The following is a 20,068-nucleotide window of genomic DNA, read 5'->3' on the forward strand; positions in this document are numbered from 1 at the left end:
TCGACCATAGGATGCTGTTCCTGGAAGAAGGATTGCTAGGAAGAGATGGGATCCACCTAACGAAGAGAGGGAAGAGCATCTTTGCAGGCAGGCTTGCTAACCTAGCGAGGAGGGCTTTAAACTAGGTTCACCAGGGGATGGTGACCTAAGCCCAGAGGTAAGTAGGGGAGTGGGATACTGGGAGGAAACACAAGGAGGAGGGTACTGTTACCCAAAATTGGGCCAGCTAGTAAGCTTAGGGAGAACTAATGACCCACCAGAGTTTGGCAGAAAGCAGCATGTTTATTATACTGATAGCTAAGCTCAAAAGAAGGGTGGGGGTGTCACACTTACACTCGCATACTCATGCTCCCAGGACAGGCATGGCACTGGAAATGTCAGGATCCTTCAAGGTAAATGTCCTACAGCGCAGCGATGGACGGTGCAATGAAAGTAAGACTTCCTGAGGCACGATGGAATGCAACACGGTGAACCACTGGCCAGGTAGTCCGGGCAAAGGGCCTTCACGGGAGGTACAATCTTGTGAGTGCACTCCCGAGTACATGGCCCCATCCCCTTTTAAGGACCTGCTCCTCATGGCCTGTGACTAGAGATGACTTGGCCACAGCTGGTTGGTCACACTCCACCTCGGGCAGTGTCCATGCACTGGGCATGTGATCATTGTCTAATCAGAGTCCCAGACACCTTGTCTACCTGGGAGCTCTTCTGATCTTCCAGCTTCTCAAGCAGCCCATTCATCCCACCAGCATTCCAGGAGGGAGGGGGAGGGAGAAAGCCACTTCACAGGTATTCAAAGAGGGAGGGGAGACAAAAAGGTGGGGGAAAGTGTAAAAGACCTTTTGGACCTACAGGTTATACAGAGCATAGTCATACAGAACATACAGCTCACTGCTACTCCTACAAGAGGTACAAGATGGGAAGCCTCCTGATTCATATTGAGAAAGTAGGGCAATTGGCTAGTTATCTTAGGTACATGTACAAGAACGCAAGAAGCCTGGGAAACAAGCAGGAAGAATTGGAAGTCCTGGCACAATCAAGGAACTATGATGTGATTGGAATAACAGAAACTTGGTGGGGCAGTTCACATGACTGGAGCACTGTCATGGATGGGTATAAACTGTTCAGGAAGGACAGGTAGGGGAGGAAAGGTGGAGGAGTTGCATTGTATGTAAGAGAGCGGTATGATTGCTCAGAGCTCCAGTTTGAAACTGGAGAAAAGCCTTGTTGAGAGTATTTGGATTAAGTTTAGAGCGAGAGCAACAAGGGTGATGTTTCAGAGTAGCAGCCATGTTAGTCTGTATTCGCAAAAAGAAAAGGAGTACTAGTGGCACCTTAGAGACTAACTAATTTATTTGAACATAAGGGTGATGTTGTGGAGGGCGTGTGCTATAGACCACCGGATCAGAAGGATGACATAGACGAGGCTTTCTTCGGACAACTAACTGAAGTTTCCAGATCACAGGCCGTCATTCTAATGGGGGACTTCAATCACCCTGACATCTGCCGGGAGAGCAATATAGCAATGCATAGACAATCCAGAAAGTTTTTGGAGCGTGATGGGGACAACTTCCTGTACAAGTGCTGGAGGAACAGACTAGGGACTGTGCTCCTCTTGACCTGCTGCTTACAAACAGGTAAGAATTGGTAGGGGAAGTAGAAGTGGGTGGCATGCATGTGATCATGAGATGTGTTAGGGGGCTTATTCCTTCACCCACTTACTTCTCTGGTCCTTCTCGCATGAACAGAGAGCAACAATACCCAAAGTCCAAAGGTGCTAACAATTCGATGTTTATTGGGATGAACTTCCAGCAAGCATGATTCCAGTTTCCTTCCTTAGTGTCCCCCTTTCCAGCTCTGACACCACCTGTGTCCCTGTTCCCATTCCTGCCCTTTGCTAAACATGATTCCAATTTCCCCACCCCCATTCCCTGTTCCCATTCCCCACCCCCACCCACACACTCACTTCCTGATTGACTACAGACTATATAGTAAAACTTGAGTTCTGCTTAGCTATACCTTAACCTGTCATTTTCCTGAAATTTAACTAACCAATCCTAACATATTGTAATAGGATTATGTAACCAATTATATCCCACCACCTTAATTAGTTTACACCCAGCAAAATTAATTATACAGCAGACAGGAACAATCTCAGAACCAGACAGAAATTATACAGACAAATCATAGGGAAATGACAGGTTTCAGAGTAACAGCCGTGTTAGTCTGTATTCACAAAAAGAAAAGGAGTACTTGTGGCACCTTAGAGACTAACCAATTTATTTGAGCATGAGCTTTCGTGAGCCTCAGCTCACTCCGATGAAGTGAGCTGTAGCTCACGAAAGCTTATGCTCGAATAAATTGGTTATTCTCTAAGGTGCCACAAGTACTCCTTTTCTTTCATAGGGAAATGGGGACTACAGTGATAGAACAACAAAGAAATGAGGATTTCACATCCCAGCTATTGCTAAGTGAGTTCTTGCATCCGATGAAGTGAGCTGTAGCTCACGAAAGCTTATGCTCAGATAAATTGGTTAGTCTCTGAGGTGCCACAAGTACTCCTTTTCTTTTTTCGAATACAGACTAACACAGCTGTTACTCTGAAACTTGTCAGATAGGATGCTATCAAACTAAGTTTCCTTTTACATCTTCTAGGCACTTCCCTTTCTCTGGAGGTGATAGGCATTATCAGGACAGGACTGTATTCCTAACAGCCCAAAAGCACCTGATTTGGACGGGTTTGGAATGTGAGGATGTGACCGTTCACTTCCCAGCTTATGGCTGCCTCTGCTGCTTAGCCAAAGGCCTTAGCCTAAGCACAGGGCCTCAGACTGTCACAGTGAGAGAAGGACCTTACACTGGCAGACAGTGATTTTGATTCTTTCTTTTATACCTCTAGAACTAGCCAAGTGATAAGAATACAACTAAATTCTTAGAGTATAGGCCTTTACAGACAGGCCTGAATATCTATATCCTAACAAGATGGTTGAGTTCAGGATCCTGACACAAGGAGGAAAGGAGAGTAGCACAATACAGAACCTAGACTTCAGAAAAGCAGACTTAGACTCCCTTAGGGAACTGATGAGCAGGATCCCCTGGGAGGCTAATATGAGGGGGAAAGGAGTCCAGGAGAGTTGGCTGTATTTTAAAGAAGCCTTATTGAGGATACAGGAACAAACCATCCCAAAGTGCAGAAAGAATAGCAAATATGGCTGGTGACCAGCTTGGCTTAACAGTGAAATCTTCGGGGCGCTTAAACTCAATAAGGAAGCTTACAAGAAGTGGAAATTTGGACAGATGACTAGGGAGGAGTATAAAAATATTGCTAGAGCATGCAGGGGTGTAATCAGGAAGGCCAAGGCACAACTGGAATTGCAGCTAGCAAGGGATGTGAAGGGTAACAAGAAGGGTTTCTACAGGTATGTTAGCAACAAGAAGAAGGTCAGGGAAAGTGTGGGACCCTTACTGAATGGGGGGAGGCAACACAGTGACAAATGATGTGGAAAAAGCTGAAGTACTCAATGCTTTTTTTGCCTTGGTCTTCACAGACAAGGTCAGGTCCCAGACTGCTGCACTGGGCATGTCATAAATATAAAGGGAAGGGTAACAACTTTTATGTATGCAGTAACATAAAATCCCCCCTAGCCAGAGGTACTGACAGAGGTACAGAATCATTTTACCTGTAAGGCGTTAAGAAGCTAAATAACCTGGTTGGCACCTCACCGAAAGACCAATAAGGAAAGAAGATACTTTCAAATCTGGGAGGGGTAGGGGGGAAGTGAGAGGTTTTGCTTATACTCTCTTTGTTTGTTCCCCCTGGATAGAGAGAGAGAGAGAGAGAGACCAAGCAGGTAAACCATCTCTTGAAAAGATACCTTGAAACGATACACCTAAAATGACAGAAATTATAAGTAATAGCAAGGAAATGCATTAGATTATCTTTTGTTTTAGCTTGTGAATTTTCCCTATCCTAAGAGGGAGGTTTATTCCTGTTTTTGTAACTTTAAAGTTGAGCCTAGAGGGGAATCCTCTGTGTTTTAAATCTTGTATTACCCTGTAAAGTTACCTTCCATCCTGATTTTGCAGGTGTGATTCTTTTACTTTTTTCTTTATAATAAAGTTCTTCTTTTAAGATTGCTCTCGCTCCGGAATCGGTGCCTATTCAAGAAGCCGAATATTAGCTTCTGAAGAGCCACATGTGGTTCCGGAGCGACAGCTTGGTCACCCCTGACCTAGACAAATTGGAGGATTGGGCCAAAAGAAATTGGATGAGGTTCAACAAGGACAAGTGCAGAGTCCTGCACTTAGGAAGGAAGAATCCCATGCACCACTACAGTCTGGGGACTGACTGGCTCAGCAGCAGTTCTGCAGAAAACTGGGGATTACAGTGGATGAGAAGCTGGATATGAGTCAGCAGTGTGCCCTGGTTGCCAAGAAGGCCAAAGGCATATTGGGCTGTATTAGTAGGAGCATTGCCAGCAGATTGAGGGAAGTGATTATTCCCCTCTACTCAGCACTGTTGAGGACACACCTGGAGTATTGTGTCCAGTTTTGGTCATTCCACTACAGAAGGGATGTGGACAAATTGGAGAGAGTCCAGCGGAGGACAACAAAAATGATTAGGGGGCTGGGGCACATGACTTATGAGGAGAGGCAGAGGAAGCTGGGGTTATTTAGTCCGCAGAAGAGAAGAGTGAGGAGGGATTTGATAGCAGCCTTCAACTACCTGAAGGGGGATTTGTAGCAGCATGCTGATGCAAAAGCACCTAATTAGCCCCTGCCCAGTCAGCTCCGATCAGGGGAAACAGATTGGGGCTGATGGAAAAGGCCTGATGCTGGCCTGACAAGCCAAGGGCTGTAACGGCTGGGAGGGAGCCAGAAGGTGGGGGGGGGCAGCCAGGGAGGGAACTGGAGGCCTCCTAACTGAAGGCTGACTCTGCCTATAAAAGAGGTTGAATAATCGTGTAAAGCTTGTAAATAGATAGACACTGGTGGTGGAATGACTGTAGGTAAATAAAGACCGGGTGTTGCACAACTCTGAAGCCAATCTGAGCCTTATTGGCGGCAGCAAGCGGGCCCCAGGAAGAGGGGGGGGCAGGGACCCTGTTACACGGTTCCAAAGAGGATGGATCTAGACTGTTCTCAGTGGTGAGAGATGACAGAACAAGGAGTAATGGTCTCAAGTTGCAGTGGAGGAGGTCTAGGTTGGATATTAGCAAACCTAGTTCTGCTTAGGAAAGTGGTGAAGCACTGGAATGGGTTACCTAGGGAGGTGGTGGAATCTCCATCCTTACAGGTTTTTAAGGCCTGATTTGACAAAGCCCTGGCTGGGATGATTTAGTGGGTGTTGGTCCTGCTTTGAGCAGAGGATTGGACTGGATGGCCTCCTGAGGTCTCTTCCAACCCTAATATTCTATGACTGAGTCCATCTTTGTTTATTGCCTGTCCCAAAAACTCAGTCTGGGGTAGGTGAAAAATGCACTTTTCCTTGTTTAGCTTCCATCCGGACTCGCTGGTTAGGGTTAGAACTTCATTGAGAGTTTTGTGGTCTTCTTCCATCGAAGACCCATATATATCTTCTTCCATCGAAGTCCATGAACACTACAACTCCATTTGTATTGGTTAACAGTTCTGCCATCTTCCTTGGGAAAATTTCAGGTACCCCAGTAACCTCAAAAGGTCATCTTCTAAAGCCAAATCTCTGAGAGGCTGTGAGAAATTTAGTCAGCTAAACACTTTCTTTGGCTAAAGGAATTTGTGAGCTTGGAGAATACTGTCGTTCCTTTCACTCTGAGGAGGAAGTCACCCCATATCGGGAGGATATTATTTTCTCTTACAATAGCTTACAACAAGGCCCAGGTCGGAGGAGGTCAGTGATTCCTGCTGGGGTCAGGGAGGTGTGTCACTCTCTGATGCCCTCTTCTCCCTTGGCTCCCCTCCGATATCTCCTGGAAGGTGATGAACATGGCCCCTGCACACTATGAGCTCAGTGATGGCATCTGGGCCCAGCCCCTGGGTCTGCATCTGTAGGACGATCTGGACAGTGCATTCCCCTAGGGGAGAGGCGAGCCAGGGATAGGCGGGGGGATGTCCCTCTAGGGCCCCCACATGGGAGAGGGTTGATCCCAGGGTCCCCACCCTCCTCTCCCACTGTGAACCTCTTGCTGAAGAAGTTGCGGCACAATAACCTCACCGTGGGGACGATGGGGACCTGGGGCGGAAGGGAGCCAGGATGATATATAGGGGTGGGACAAGCAGACCAGGGGGAAAGCTCGGATCTGGGTCTGCATGGCCAGATGGAAGGGTAGCATGGGGCTGTTGTAGGTTCAGAGATTCCCAGGCCAGAAGGGATCTCTGTGCCTATCCAGTCTGAGTAACAGGCCGGAGAAATGCCCCACAATAATCCCTAGAGCATATCCCGTCAGGATGGGTCATGCGGGCGGAGATGTTACTGGCACCGTGGGATGGGCTGGCAGAAGGGGGCGGGTGTGTCCCCTCCAGGAGCTGTTCAGCTCAGCCCCAGCAGGCCCTTTTCAGGCTCTCAACTTGCCCCGAACACCACGGCCAACCCCTGGGTCATGGCAACTGGTCCTGCTATGCAGGGTCTGCATAGCCTCGTGTCACGGTGACGGTGTGCCTGGGCCTGGCACTGGCTGCAAGCAGGGCATCCCCCAGCCCTGGTCCTCCGAGCCCCAGGCTCTGGCCTCCTGCCTCCCAGCTGGCCAGATGGTGGGAGCCCCCTTCCCAGAGTGAATTGCTCTCTGTCCCCTGGTCCCGCTCTCCCCAGCTAGGGACACTAGGGGACGGTGGCCCAGGCTGTCCTTGCTTATGCACGGTATGCATGGGAGCTCTCCCCCCTGTTGCCGGCACCCAGCCAGAGGCGAACAACAGCAGGAGTTCGTTACCCGGTGTGCGTCACCCAATAATCACAACGGGGTAGAGAAGCAGAAAAGTTTATTTGCAGCTGCAAACAAGGTACAGGGAGAATAGAATCTCAAATCCTGCACACAGAGCAGGAAGTTACACAGGCTTTTATACATCCTTTCTTCAGCATACTTATCCAATAGCAAGCTGCCCTAAGTATCCATATAGCCAGCCAATCCAGCTACCAGCTAGTTCCCTTGTTCTCTGTACCATCTGTTAAACCATACATAAAGCTGCTTTATTCAGCATTGTTCTTCCATATCTGCCCTGTTTGGCCTTGTTTAGTTTCAGGCAGTCTGACTTTGCAACATATTGTTGCAGATCCTCAGTATAACTGCTGCGAGTGCCTCCAGGCGGGGGGGCCAAGGACACTTGGGCCTAGTATGCATAACTGCTGCGAGTGCCAACACTCCGCTGGCAGCAGTAGTGAGATCCTTACTCGCACTATGGTCACTCCAACCCCTTTCCCTGAAGAGACACTGCCCAGCCCCGCAGCTCCCCCTCCAGGATTGGGCCTGGTGCCAGGGGCAAAATCCCATCTGTCTGCTTCCCTCTGGCTCAGAGGGTTTGATCCCCCCATGGCTACCCCTTTTCCCTCCAGGCCACGTCAGACATGATCCCACACACACAACTGTATGGGATGGAGGCATTGTGAGGCGAGTACCCGCTGCCATGGCAACCGTCTCCATGGCGAGGCACAGACCCTGAGAGACGGTGCGGACGAGGAGGGAGGCGGGTGCCTGGGGGGAGCTCCCAGGATCTGGCATTGTCGCTGGCACTGGGGCATCCACCCATGGGGCACAGAGAGCTGGTATCGTCCTGATCCCATACCAGGCAGGAAGGCTCCTCGCAGGCAGGGAGGGCCACCATGGGGAAGCCAGCCTCCTGCCCCTCCCTGCCCTGACCACGAGTCAGCCAACTCCCCAGTCTCCTGCCCCTTCCTGCACCCAGGTCTGATCCACGGGCCAGCCAGCCAGCCCCATAACCTCCACCTCTCCCTGCCCCCAGCTCTGACCATGGAGCAGGCCCCTCCCTGCCCCTGAGGTCTGACCCATGGGCCAGTCCCCTATACCCCCACCCCTCCCTGCCCCCAGATCTGATCCACCAGGTAGCCAGGCCCTTATCCCCCCATCACTCCCTGCCCCCTGGAGCTGACTCACAGGGCTCTACCAGCCCCCTATTCCCTGCCCCTCCCTACCCCCGAGGTCTGACCCACTGGGTAGCTAGCCTCCTATCCCTCCTGCCTCTCCCTCAGAGCTGACCCATAGGCCCAGCCAGCCCAGTATGCCCTGCCCTGTGTCAGACCCATTCACACACCTTAGGGCTGGTCCCAGGCTGGAAGGCACCTTGAAGGGGATGGGAGACTGGGCTCAGGACCCTGGCTGTCTGTGGCAGAGGGGCTCTCCCAAGCCAGGCGGTGCTGACCCCTCTTTTCCCCACAGCTTGGCCATGGGACCCCCCAGTGAGCTGCTGCGGGGCCACGCGGGCCCGGAGGCCTGGCGCAATGAGGCCAAGGCCACAATGCGGGCGGCGCAGCAGCTGCGGGGGCGCTGCTGGCGGGAGGCAGTGGCGCAGTGGCGCCCACCTCAGCCCCCAGGCCAGCCCCAGGAGACGCCCTACGAGCGCCGCACTCGGCTGCAGGGCTGGCGCTTTAAGCTGGACGTGACGGCGGCTGGTGAGATGCTGGAGAAGCCACCCGAGGGGCCAGGCATCACGCTGTGGAAGACCAAGATGAAGCCCCCACCCTGGGTGAGCCAGCTGCCCCTGCCCTGCTTCCGAGACCACTGTGCCAGCCAGAGCAACGGGCTGGCCGCCCACTATGCCAGTGCTGTGCGCCTGGTGGTCAGCCGGCTGCGCCAGGCACTCACCGAGCTCAACGAGCAGGCCAAGTGCCTCAACCTGTCACGCCAGCACCTTGATGCCGCCCTGGCCAAGGTGCGTACCGCGCTGCTCACCAACCGGCAGAGTGCTCTGGTGCGCGGGCACCGGCCCCCGGCCGAGCAGGTGAGACCCCCCCTCGTATCTCCCGCACCCCATTTCCCCGTCTGTGCCCTCTATTCCCTCATGCCCCATATCCCCCATGCCCCATTTTCCACCTGTGCCCTCTATCCCCCGGCGCCCTGTATCCCCCATGTCCCATAACCCCCCAGCAGGGCAGGGTGCAGGCACTGGTCCCCAGCCAAGCAGATGAGAGCCCCCACCCTATATACCTCGCACTTCATTTCCCCTGTGCCCTCTATCCCCCGTGCCCCACATCCCCCCAGCATGGCCGAGTGCAGGGATGGGCCCCTAGCCGAGCAGATGAGTGCCCCTGCCCTGTATCCCCCATGCCCCATTTCCAATGTGCCCTCTATCCCCCCATGCCCTGTGTCCCCCCTATCCCAGGATGGACACTAGCCCCCCATCGAACAGGTGGGAGCTCCAATAACTTGTATCCCTGTGTGCTCCATATCCCCTGTGCCCCATATCCCCCTCACTCCTTATCCACACCCCATGTCCCCCACCAAGCAGGTGAACGCCCCCCAGATCCCATATTCACCCACACCCAATGTTCCACACACACACCCCTGTGCCCATCACCCCCTAGCATGGCCAGATGCTGGCATTGACACCCGCCCCCACTGAGCAGGTGACAGCACCCTACCTCATATCTCACCAGGCCCCATTCCCCCCAGACCCCATATCTTGCCCTGCCTGTTTCCCTCCCGTGCCCCATAGCCCCAGCACTCCATGTCCCCCCCAGTGCACCCAGACACAGGCACCTGCAGGTGACATCCCCCCATGGCCCGTATCCCTGATACACCCCATATCCCCCCAAGCCGTGCCACTCCCCCAGCCTGGCCAAGTGCGGGCACTGACCCGCCCCCCTCACCGAGCAGGTGAGAGCCCCCTGAGCTCCATATCATCCCCACAGGGCAGGCAACAGCTCCACACTGTGTCAGTGAAAGCCCCCCACCCCTTGTGTGGCCCCATGCCCCATATACCCCCATGTTGCGTATCCCCCTTTGTGCCCCACCACCTCCCAGCATGGCCAGGCACCGGGACCAATCCCCCACCAAACAAGTGAGAAGGCCCCCATAGTCCCATGCTCTTTATCCACCCCCTGTGCCCCATCACCCCCCATCACAACCTGTCACGGGCACCGACAACCCATGCACCCCACATCCCTGCCCAGCACAGGCCCCCACTGAGCAGATGAGAGTCCCCAGGTGTTCCCCATCCTCCCCATACCCCGTATCCCTTACACTCACCCCCTTCCCCAGCAAGGCCACCCATGGGCACCGCCCCATCCCCAGAGCAGGTGATACCCCCACACCTATCCACCCCATACCCCATATCTCCACCACACATCCCCAGACCCCTCCCGCCCCAGATCCCCCCAGCACAGCCAGCACTGAGCCTGGAACGGCTGGCGTTGCTGAGAGCTAAGCATTCACCCTGCCCCCGTCTCTGCCCATGTCCCCCCACCCCCAGGCCCCAGACCAGGTGGACACACTGCTGCGGTGGGAACGCAAGGAGCTGCAGAGGCTGAAGGTGGAGCTGGAAGGGCACATGGACATGTCGGAGGCGCACCTCAAGGTGGGGCCAGGGGAGGGAGGGTCACAGGCCTAGACAGCAACTAGATGCCAGGGCAGGTGCTGGGCACTACCCGGTCAGTCTGGCAGTGGGTGAGCGGGTGTGTCAGGTGGTTGCCATCCCTGCCAGTATGCCCCCTTGGGGCTGGGCAACCAGCTCCTTCCTCTGCCGCACCCCCTGCTGACAGGTGCTCGGGCTCCTCGGTGCACTCAGCACTCTGTCCCTGGCACTGAAAAGCCCGGCAACCCACAGTCCAGTATCCCACTCTGGTCCCTCTGGGGCACTGGGCCAGGTGCTGGAGCCGGGGCCCCTTCTCAGCGGGATGCCAGCTGCCCTTAGCCCACTATGTCAGCACCAGGAGTACTGTCACCTCCCTGGTGGCTGGCAAAGAGTGCACCCTGCTCTGGGCCGCAGCCTGGGGGCCCTGTAGTGACAGGTTGGGGCTGTCTCCCCCACCCATGCTACTCACTGATGTGTCTTCCCATCGTAGCCTGAGCGCTGGCCCCTCCCCTGGGCGCCCGATGTGCCAGCTCCCTGCCGGTGTCTCCCCATTTGCCCCTCTTGCCAGGCTGCCCTGGCATCCCCCACGAAAACCCAGCCCAAAGGGAGCAGCTCAGCCCAACCTGTGCCCCCTTGGGTCATCCCCTGCTGGCCTGTTTTGTGTCCCTTGCTCTGTCCCTTGCTGTGCTTTTTGCCTGCCAGTCGCCAGCCTGCCCTGTGGTCAGGGCGCCTCACCCGCAGAGCCTGCTCCACCCCAGGGATTGACCCACATCTATCCTTCCACCCCTCCCTGCCCAGGTTCCGCCCATGGCTTCCCCCTTGCTGTGCTGGGCCCTCCCCAATCTTGCGCTCAGAGAGGCGCTGCAGAGATTGGTCCCTCTGACCGCAGCTGTCTCTGAGCTGGGCACTCACACTGGCGCACTCTCTGGCAGGAGCCAGGCGAGTGCGGGGGGCACACTGACCTGTGTTTCCTGTGCCAGGCCCTCGGCGGATGTGGGGAGTGAGGGGGACACACTGACACCTGTTCCCCGTGCCAAGCACTGAGCAGATGTGGGAGTTTGAGGGTGAGGGGGACACACTGACCCCGTTGCCCGTGCCAGGCTCTGGGCAGGTGCGGGGGTTTGAGGGTGTGGGGGGGCACACTGACCCATGTCCCCTGTGCCAGGCACTGAGTGGGTGCCGGCACACCCTGGAGGCACTGTGCCAGGAGCGGGGGCAGGTGCTGGAGCTGCTGGGGCAGCCGCTGCGCATGGTGCTGCTGGAGGCCGAGCGTGACTCCTGGCTCAGCTTAAGCCGGCCCTCGTCCCCCTTCGTAATGAGGAACCCCACCCCGGAGGCCAGCCCTGTTGGGCCCTACACGCCAGGTATGGCCTGGCCCGCTCCACCCTGGGGACCCCCAGCAGCCCTCCAAGAGCCCCCCTCAGCCCCTGTGTACCCCCATTTGCCCCCACTCATAAGCTAAGCCCCATCGGGCCCTACACGCCAGGTACGGCCCGGCCCCACCCCATCCCAGGGACCCCCCAGAGCCCCTGTGTACCTCCGGAGACCACCCATCACTCAGCCCCTCTCAGCCCATGTACTCCCAGGGACCCCCACCCCATTCACTCCCAGGGACCGCCCCAAGAGCCCCTCAGCCCATGAGTACCCCCATTGCCCCCCACTCACAAGCCCAGCCCCACTGAGTCCTACATGCCAGGTATGGCCTGCCCCACTCCATTCCAGGGACTCCCTCTCAGCCCCCCTTCAGTCTTCCCCAGGGACCCTCCTCTCAGCCCCCCAAGAGCTCCCCCAGGGACCCCTGCCTTAGACTCCCAGTGTGTCCTTCCAGGACTCCACTAAACCCCCCACAGCACCCCCGTATGCACCCCCAGCTCTCCTCACCCCTTTGATCCTGACCCCCAGACCCCTTCCCCGTGTTCACCCCCCCAGGCCCATGGACGGCATTTGGGTCACTGTGTCACAGAGGGAGGGCTGGGGCCTGCCCAGCCGGGGTGCAGTTCTGACCCCATGTCCCCCCAGAGTGCGCGGTGGCCATTGAGGAGGCGCGGTGCCTGACCCTGCGCTCCAAGGAGGTGCTGGCCACGCTCAGGGCAGCCACGGCCCAGGCCACGGCCACGCGCCACCAGGCCCAGTCTGCCCTCGATGGCAGTCTGCAGCGCAAGATGGACGAGACCCTGGCACTCAAGGTACGGAGAGGGCATGCTCCTTGCCCCCCCCATGTTTCCCCACATGGAACCCCTGCCCCACACGGAACCCTGCCCCCTGCCACTCCTGCAAGCTGCCCCCCACAGAACCCCATCCCTCCCGCTGCCCCTTGCCCCCCGCACACTGCCCCCCATGGAACCCCAGCCCTCCCCCTACCACCATGGAACCCCTCTCCCTGCCTCTGCGCCCCCCTGCATGCTGCCCCGCATGGAACCCCGCCCCTCCCCCAGCACGCTGCCCCCCACAGAAACCCTGCTCCCCCTGCAAGCTGCACCCCACGGAAACCCGCCCCTCCCGCATGGTGCCCCCCATGGAACCCCTCCCCCTCCTCCTGCCCCCCCACAGAACCCCTCTCCCCCGCATTCTGCCCCCCACGGAACCTCGTCCCTTCCCCCTCCACATGTTGCGCCCATGGAACCCCTCCCCCTGCTTGCTGCCCCTCACAGAACCCCACCCCTCCCCCTGCCTCCCCGCATGCTGCCCCCTACAGAACCCCTATCCCTTCACCCACACGCTGCCCCCACGGAACCCCTCCCCCTGCTCCTGCCCCCCATAGAACCGCTCCCCCTGCCCCCCACATGCTGCCCCCCACGGAACCCCTCACCCTGCCCCTGTCCTCCACATGCTGCCCCCCACAGAGCCTCCCCATTTCCCCCCACATGTTGCTCCAGACGAACCCTTCCCCCTGCCTCATCCCCCCACATGCTGCCCCCCCAAAGTACCCCACCTGTCCTCCTGCCCCCGACTCCCACAGAAGCTCTTCACCTGCCTCTGGCCCCCCGAATGCTACCCCCCATGGAACACCTTACCCTGTCACTGCCTCTGTGGCCGCCGGTGCCACGACGCACCCTTTTAAATCTCCCGGGCCCATGGGAAATTGCCCTCTTTGCTCACACCCATCCTGTTGGCAGGCCTGCTTCCTAGATAGAGCCCCTGGGCTCCAGCCCTGCTCTATGCTGGCGAGCCCAATCTGTGCCCAGCCTCCCTGCGCAGAGCAGGGGGATCCGGTTCCCTCTGGGACACTGGGCACTCAGGGCATGGCTGGGAGAATGGCCTTCCCCTTGTCCTCGTGCATTCGCCACTGAGCCGGGGTCGGCCTTGGCCAGTCCTTTCCCTCAGTCAGCCAGGCTACATTCAGACTGACCTGCCTGGAGAGCCAACAGTCTGGCCCCACCCCGGGGAGCCCTGCACAAGTGAGGAGAAACTGAGGCACACACAGGCATCATCAAACTATAATGGAAAATTCCCACTTCCTCATACCCACCCCATAAATTGCCTGGAGCCCCCAAACCAGTGGGGCTTTCTGCCTAGCTGGGGGAGACCCTGCCCCACATTCCCCCATCCCCCAGCTCTATACCAGTCCCAAAGCCCCTGCCCCACACTCCCCACATCCCCATACCAGACCCGCAGCCCCTTGCCCACACTCCCCCATTCCCCCCAGCTCTATACCAGACCCAAAGCCCCTGCCCCACACTTGCCCACCCCCCCAGCTCTATACCAGACCCACAGACCCTGCCCCACTCTCCCTCATCCCCATACCAGACCCACAGCCCTGCCCCACACTGCCCCTGTGCCCCCAGCTCTATACCAGACCCACAGCCTGTGCCCCACGCTCCCCCAGGCCCTCAGCTGTATACCAGCTCCACAGCCACTGCACCATGCTCCCCCCAATCCCCCACCTCTATACCAGCCACACAGCCCCTGACCCAGACTACCCTCATCATCCCAAGCTCCTTACTAACCCCACATCCCTTGCCACACACTCCCCCCATCTCCCCAGCACTATACCAGACCCACAGCCCCTGCCCCACACTCCCCCCACACCCCCAGCTCTACACCAGACCCACAACCCCTGCCTCAGGCTACCCCAATCACCCCAGATCCATACCAGACTCACAGCCCCAGCCCCACACTTCCCCCCAGCTGTATACCAGGCCCACAGCCCCTGCCCCTCATTCCCCCATCCCCCCAGCTCTATACAAGCCCCACAGCCCCTGCCTCAGGCTACCCCGATCACCCCAGCTCCAGACTCACAGCCCATGCCCCACACTCCCCCCATCCCTATACCAGTCCCCCAGGCCTCCCACAGCCCCCCAGCTCTATACCAACCCCACAGCCCCTGCCCCAGGCTACTCCCATCACTCCAAGCTCCTTACTAACCCCACAGCCCTTGCCACACACTCCCCACACTCCCCCAGCACTATACCAGACCCACAGCCCCTGCCCCACACTCCCACATCCCCCCAGCTCTGCCACGTTAGGGAAGAGTGGTCAGTATACACAGTAAAGCGCTGCCCAAATAGATACGGCTGCAGCTTTTTAAGGGCCTGCACCATGGCCAGGCATTTCTTTTCTATGACTGCATAGTTCTGCTCCCGGGACAGCAGCTTCTTGCTCAGGTACCTGATGGGGTGTCTCTCCCCCTTAGCAACAGCTTGCATCAGCATTGTGCCCAGCCCTGAGTCTGAGGCATCAGTGAACACTGTAAAGGGCTTGGCAAAGTCTGGGTTTACCAGATTTACTGGGCCCTGGATTAGAGCCTCCTTCAGCACACAGAGAGCCCTCTGGCACTGCTCAGTCCAGACCACCTCGTCTGGCTTACCCTTCTCACATAGATCAGTGATGGGGGCAGCTAGGGAGCTAAAGTGTGGTACAAACCTCCGGTAGTACCCCGCCATCCTGATAAAGGCCTGGACCTGTTTCTTGGTCTGGAGAATGGGCCAATCTCTGATTGTCTCCACCTTGGCCGGCTCTGGGCTTGGGCAGCTGCTCCCCACCTTGTGGCCCAGGTACGATACCTCTGCCATCCCCACCTTAAACTTTTCAGCTTTTACTGTCAGTCCTGCCTCCTTGGGGCAGCCCAGCACCCTCTTCACCTGGGACATGTATTAATCTCAGGTCTGGCTAAAGACACAGATATCATCAATGTATGCCAGGGCCAAGTTCTCCATCCCCCTCAGTAACTGATTCACCCGGCGCTGGGAGGTGGCCGATGCCCCCTTGAGGTCAAAAGGCAGGACCAGGAACTCAGAGCCCCAAAGGGGTGGTGAAGGCAGATTTCAACCTGGTATCTGGGTCCGAAGGCACCTGCCAGTTGCCCTTGGTGAGATCCATAGTAGAGAGGTAATGAGCCCCCTGCCAGCTTGTCTAGAATCTCACGAGGCCTAGGCATGGGGTAGGCATTGGACACATTGATGGCATTAAGCTTCTTATAGTCCCCAAAGAATCGGATAGACCCGTCTTTCTTGGGGACCAGCCCCACAGGTGAGGCCCATGGGCTGTTGAACGGCTGGATCACGCTCTAAAGCCAGCGTGACCTTGACCTCTCTTTCCAGGTTCAGGGCTGTTTGCCAAGTGACTCTGAATGGGGGACACCTGATGGGAGGATTGGCTCCCATCTCAGGGAAGAGATCCGCCAGGGGGTCTTCCCGCTTCTCCTCCCAACCGTCCCGTACCAGGTCCAGGGGTCCCCTCACTCTCCTCCCATACAGCAGCTCGAAAGGGAAGAATGCTTTGGATTCCTGGAGCACTTCCCTGTACTTCAGGTGGGGCAGGTACTTCATAGAATATCAGGGTTGGAAGGGAGCTCAGGAGGTCCTTTAGTCCAACCCCCTGCTCAAAGCAGGACCTAATCCCCAACTAAATCCTCCCAGCCATGGCTTTGTCAAGCCTGACCTTAAAAGCCTCTAAGGAAGGAGATTCCACCATCTCTCTAGGTAACCCATTCCAGTGCTTCACCACCCTCCTAGTGAAAAAGTTTTTCCTAATATCTAACCTAAACCTCCCACACTGTAACTTGAGACCATTGCTCCTTGTTCTATCAACCGGTACCACTGAGAACAGTCTAGATCCATCCTCTTTGGAACCCCCTTTCAGGTAGTTGAAACCAGCTATCAAATCTCCCCTCATTCTTCTCTTCTGCAGACTAAATAATCCCAGTCCCCTCAGCCTCTCCTCATAAGTCATGTGCTCCAGCCCCCTAATCATTTTTGTTGCCCTCTGCTTGACTTTTTCCAATTTTTCAACATCCTTCTTGTAGCATGGGGACCAAAACTGGACACAGTACTCCAGATGAGGCCTCACCAATGCCGAATAGAGGGGAATGATCACATCCCTTGATCTGCTGGCAATGCCACTACTTATACAGCCCAAAATACCATTAGCCTTCTTGGCAACAAGGGCACACTGTTGACTCATATCCAGCTTCTCATCCAGTGTAACCCCTAGGTCCTTTTCTGCAGAACTGCTGCCTAGCTACTCGGTCCCTAGTCTGTAGCGGTGCATGGGATTCTTCCGTCCTAAGTGCAGGACTCTGCACTTGTCCTTGTTGAACCTCATCAGATTTCTTTTGGCCCAATCCTCTAATTTGTCTAGGTCCCTCTGTATCCTATCCTTACCCTCCAGCATATCTACCACTCCTCCCAGTTTAGTGTCATCTGCAAACTTGCTAAGAGTGCAGTTCACGCCATCCTCCAGATAATTAACTAAGATATTGAACAAAACCAGCCCCAGGACCGACCCTTGGGGCACTCCATTTGATATCGGCTGCCAACTAGACATGGAGCCATTGATCACTACCCGCTGAGCCCGACAATCTAGCCAGCTTTCTATCCACCTTATAGTCCATTCATCCAGCCCATACTTCTTTAACTTGCTGGCAAGAATACTGTGGGAGACCGTATCAAAAGCTTTGCTAAAGTCAAGATATATCACATCCACTGCTTTCCCCTCGTCCACAGAGCCAGTTATCTCATCATAGAAGGCAATTAGATTAGTCAGGCATGACTTGCCCTTGGTGAATCTATGCTGTCTGTTCCTGATCACTTTCCGCTTCTCAAAGTGCTTCAGAATTGATTCCCTGACGACCTGCTACATGATTTTTCCAGGGACTGAGGTGAGGCTGACTGGCCTGTAGTTCCCCAGATCTTCCTCCTTCCCTTTTTTAAAGATGGGCACTACATTAGCCTTTTTCCAGTCATCTGGGACCTCCCCCAATCTCCATGAGTTTTCAAAGATAATGGCCAATGGCTCTGCAATCACATCTGCCAACTGCTTTAGCACTCTTGGATGCAGTGCATCTGGCGTCATGGACTTGTTCTCGTCCAGCTTTTCTAAATAGTCCTGAACCACTTCTTTCTCCACAGAGGGCTGGTTACCTCCTCCCCATGCTGTGCTGCCCAGTGCAGTAGTCTGGGAGCTGACCTTGTTTGTGAAGACAGATGCGAAAAAAGCATTGAGTACATTAGCTTTTTCCACATCTTCTGTCACTACGTTGCCTCCCCCATTCAGTAAAGGGCCCACACTTTCCCTGACCTTCTTCTTGTTGCTAACGTACCTGTAGAAACCCTTCTTGTTACTCTTAACATCTCTTGCTAGCTGCAACTCCAAGTGTGGATTGGCCTTCCCGATTTCACTACTGCATGCCCAAGCAATATTTTTATACTCTTCCCTGGTCATTTGTCCAATCTTCCACTTCTTGTAAGCTTCTTTTTTGTGTTTAAGATCAGCAAGGATTTCACTGTTAAGCCAAGCTGGTCGCCTGTCATATTTACTATTCTTTCTACACATTGGGATGGTTTGTTCCCAGTGGTCTGTCTCAATTCTACAGATGCTGATTCATAAAAGTCCTCAGCATCATCCTCAGGGTCCATAAAATCTCTCCACCAGCCCATTGGACTGAGGGTGATATGCAGAGACCCAGGAAGACTAGACCCCACATTTCTCCCACAAGCCCTGGAGCAGGGCTGACATGAAATTGGACCCCTGGTCTGTAAGGACCTTGCTGGGGACCCCTGCTCTGCTGAAGATGGTCAGCAGTGCGTCTGCCACAGTGTCTGCCTCGGTGGAGGACAGAGCCACTGCCTCTGGGTAGTGGGTGGCGAAATCCATCACCACCAGGATGTATTTCTTCCCGACTGGGTTGCCTTGCTGAGGGGCTCCACTATGTTCCGGAAAGGTTCCTCTATGATAGGCAGGGGTCTCAAGGGAGCCGGGCCTTCCCCACGCTCTGACAGGGGTCGCAGGACCTGCAGAACTGCTGGGCTGCGTCACAGACTCGGGGCCAGAAAAAGTTCTGCCACCGCTGCTGCCTGGGGCACTGGATCCCCGGGTGTCCTGAGAGAGGGACATTGTGGGCCAACTCCTTGCCATGCATTTAAATCTTGCAGGTGGAAGGATCTTACAAAATTCACAGTTAGTATTATAGATGCTGGCAGAGTAGCACTGCATACCCTTCCAGAGTCGCTCCTTTCCACAGGATGCAGCTTGATAAAGCTGGCACCACCAGCTGCCTCCTGATTCCCCACAGTTCCACTTCCCCTTGGGGAGCCCATTCCCGGTACAGGAATCCTTCTCCCACAGCAATCTTTCCCTGCAGCCTTCCCCAAGGGGGTTTGCAGTGCTGTGGCCAGCAAGTTCCCTCAGCTTCTCCAAGGAGGCATCCTGCAGCTCGGTCTGGAATTCAGCTCTTGGGGAAGGGATGGGGACCTGTTCCCTCTCGTTGGCTGGGCCTGGGGTCACAGCCCCGTTGAGCCCTGTCCCAGCAGCACGTCTGGACCAGGCAAACCTGGTTGGCAGCTGACCTGCCCTGCCTGTGTGTCCACCCACTCAGCTGGGGTCTCAGTTCCCACCATGCTCAGCGCTGCCGTTGCTGTCCTAGTGGGATTAGGCAGCGAGCTCGCTGCTTTGGTCACAGCATCAGAGCCATCGTGAGACCCCTCTCCAGTGTGCAGGGGGGCGGGGAGCATCTCTCCGTTCCACTCAGCCCCAGGGCTCTGGTTACAGGCAGGCAGGTATCCCGAGCCTAGTAGCTCCTCTCCCCTGCCAGCCAGGTCATTTGATTTTCACTGACAATTTCAGTCTCAGTTGATTGGTTCCGTGGATTCAAATTCAAATCCTTGGCCGTTACAGGACCAGGGTCTGGATCCTGTCCCAAATAGACACAGGCATCCTACAACAGGACCTCACAGCTGAGAATCCCAGCTACCAGCCAGCCTGACCCCTCCTGTGTCTGCACAGGGATCTGGACCATAGGCAGGGTCTCAAGTTGCAGTGGGGGAGGTTTAGGTTGGATATTAGGAAAAACTTTTTCACTAGGAGGGTGGTGAAACACTGGAATGCGTTACCTAGGGAGGTGGTAGAATCTCCTTCCTTAGAAGTTTTTAAGATCAGGCTTGACAAAGCCCTGGCTGGGATGATTTAACTGGGGATTGGTCCTGCTTTGAGCAGGGGGTTGGACTAGATGACCTCCTGAGGTCCCTTCCAACCCTGATATTCTATGATTCTGTGATTCCTCCACCCCTGGAACCGCTCACCGCAGTCCCGGGGAACCCCGTTACTGCAACAGTCCTTCTCTTAGGGGTTAAGC

General features: G+C 55.7%; 1 protein-coding gene across 2 annotated transcripts in view; it reads left to right on the top strand.

The window, feature by feature from the left end:
- TEKTL1 (tektin like 1) overlaps positions 1-20,068 on the top strand; it is a 37,797-nt gene that overhangs the window by 12,306 nt on the left and 5,423 nt on the right. Inside the window, exons 2-6 of one of the 2 annotated variants that reach the window (XM_073311982.1) lie at positions 1,364-1,634; positions 8,364-8,925; positions 10,396-10,500; positions 11,663-11,861; positions 12,517-12,683. In XM_073311982.1, the coding sequence (XP_073168083.1) occupies positions 8,371-8,925; positions 10,396-10,500; positions 11,663-11,861; positions 12,517-12,683 (1,026 nt within the window). In that variant the 5' untranslated portion in view covers positions 1,364-1,634; positions 8,364-8,370. The remainder of the gene's footprint in view (positions 1-1,363; positions 1,635-8,363; positions 8,926-10,395; positions 10,501-11,662; positions 11,862-12,516; positions 12,684-20,068) is intronic. The other variant, XM_073311983.1, reaches the window with a different exon arrangement.

Source organism: Lepidochelys kempii, chromosome 14 (assembly GCF_965140265.1).
Source record: "Lepidochelys kempii isolate rLepKem1 chromosome 14, rLepKem1.hap2, whole genome shotgun sequence".
In the NCBI taxonomy this organism is placed as follows: domain Eukaryota; kingdom Metazoa; phylum Chordata; order Testudines; family Cheloniidae; genus Lepidochelys; species Lepidochelys kempii.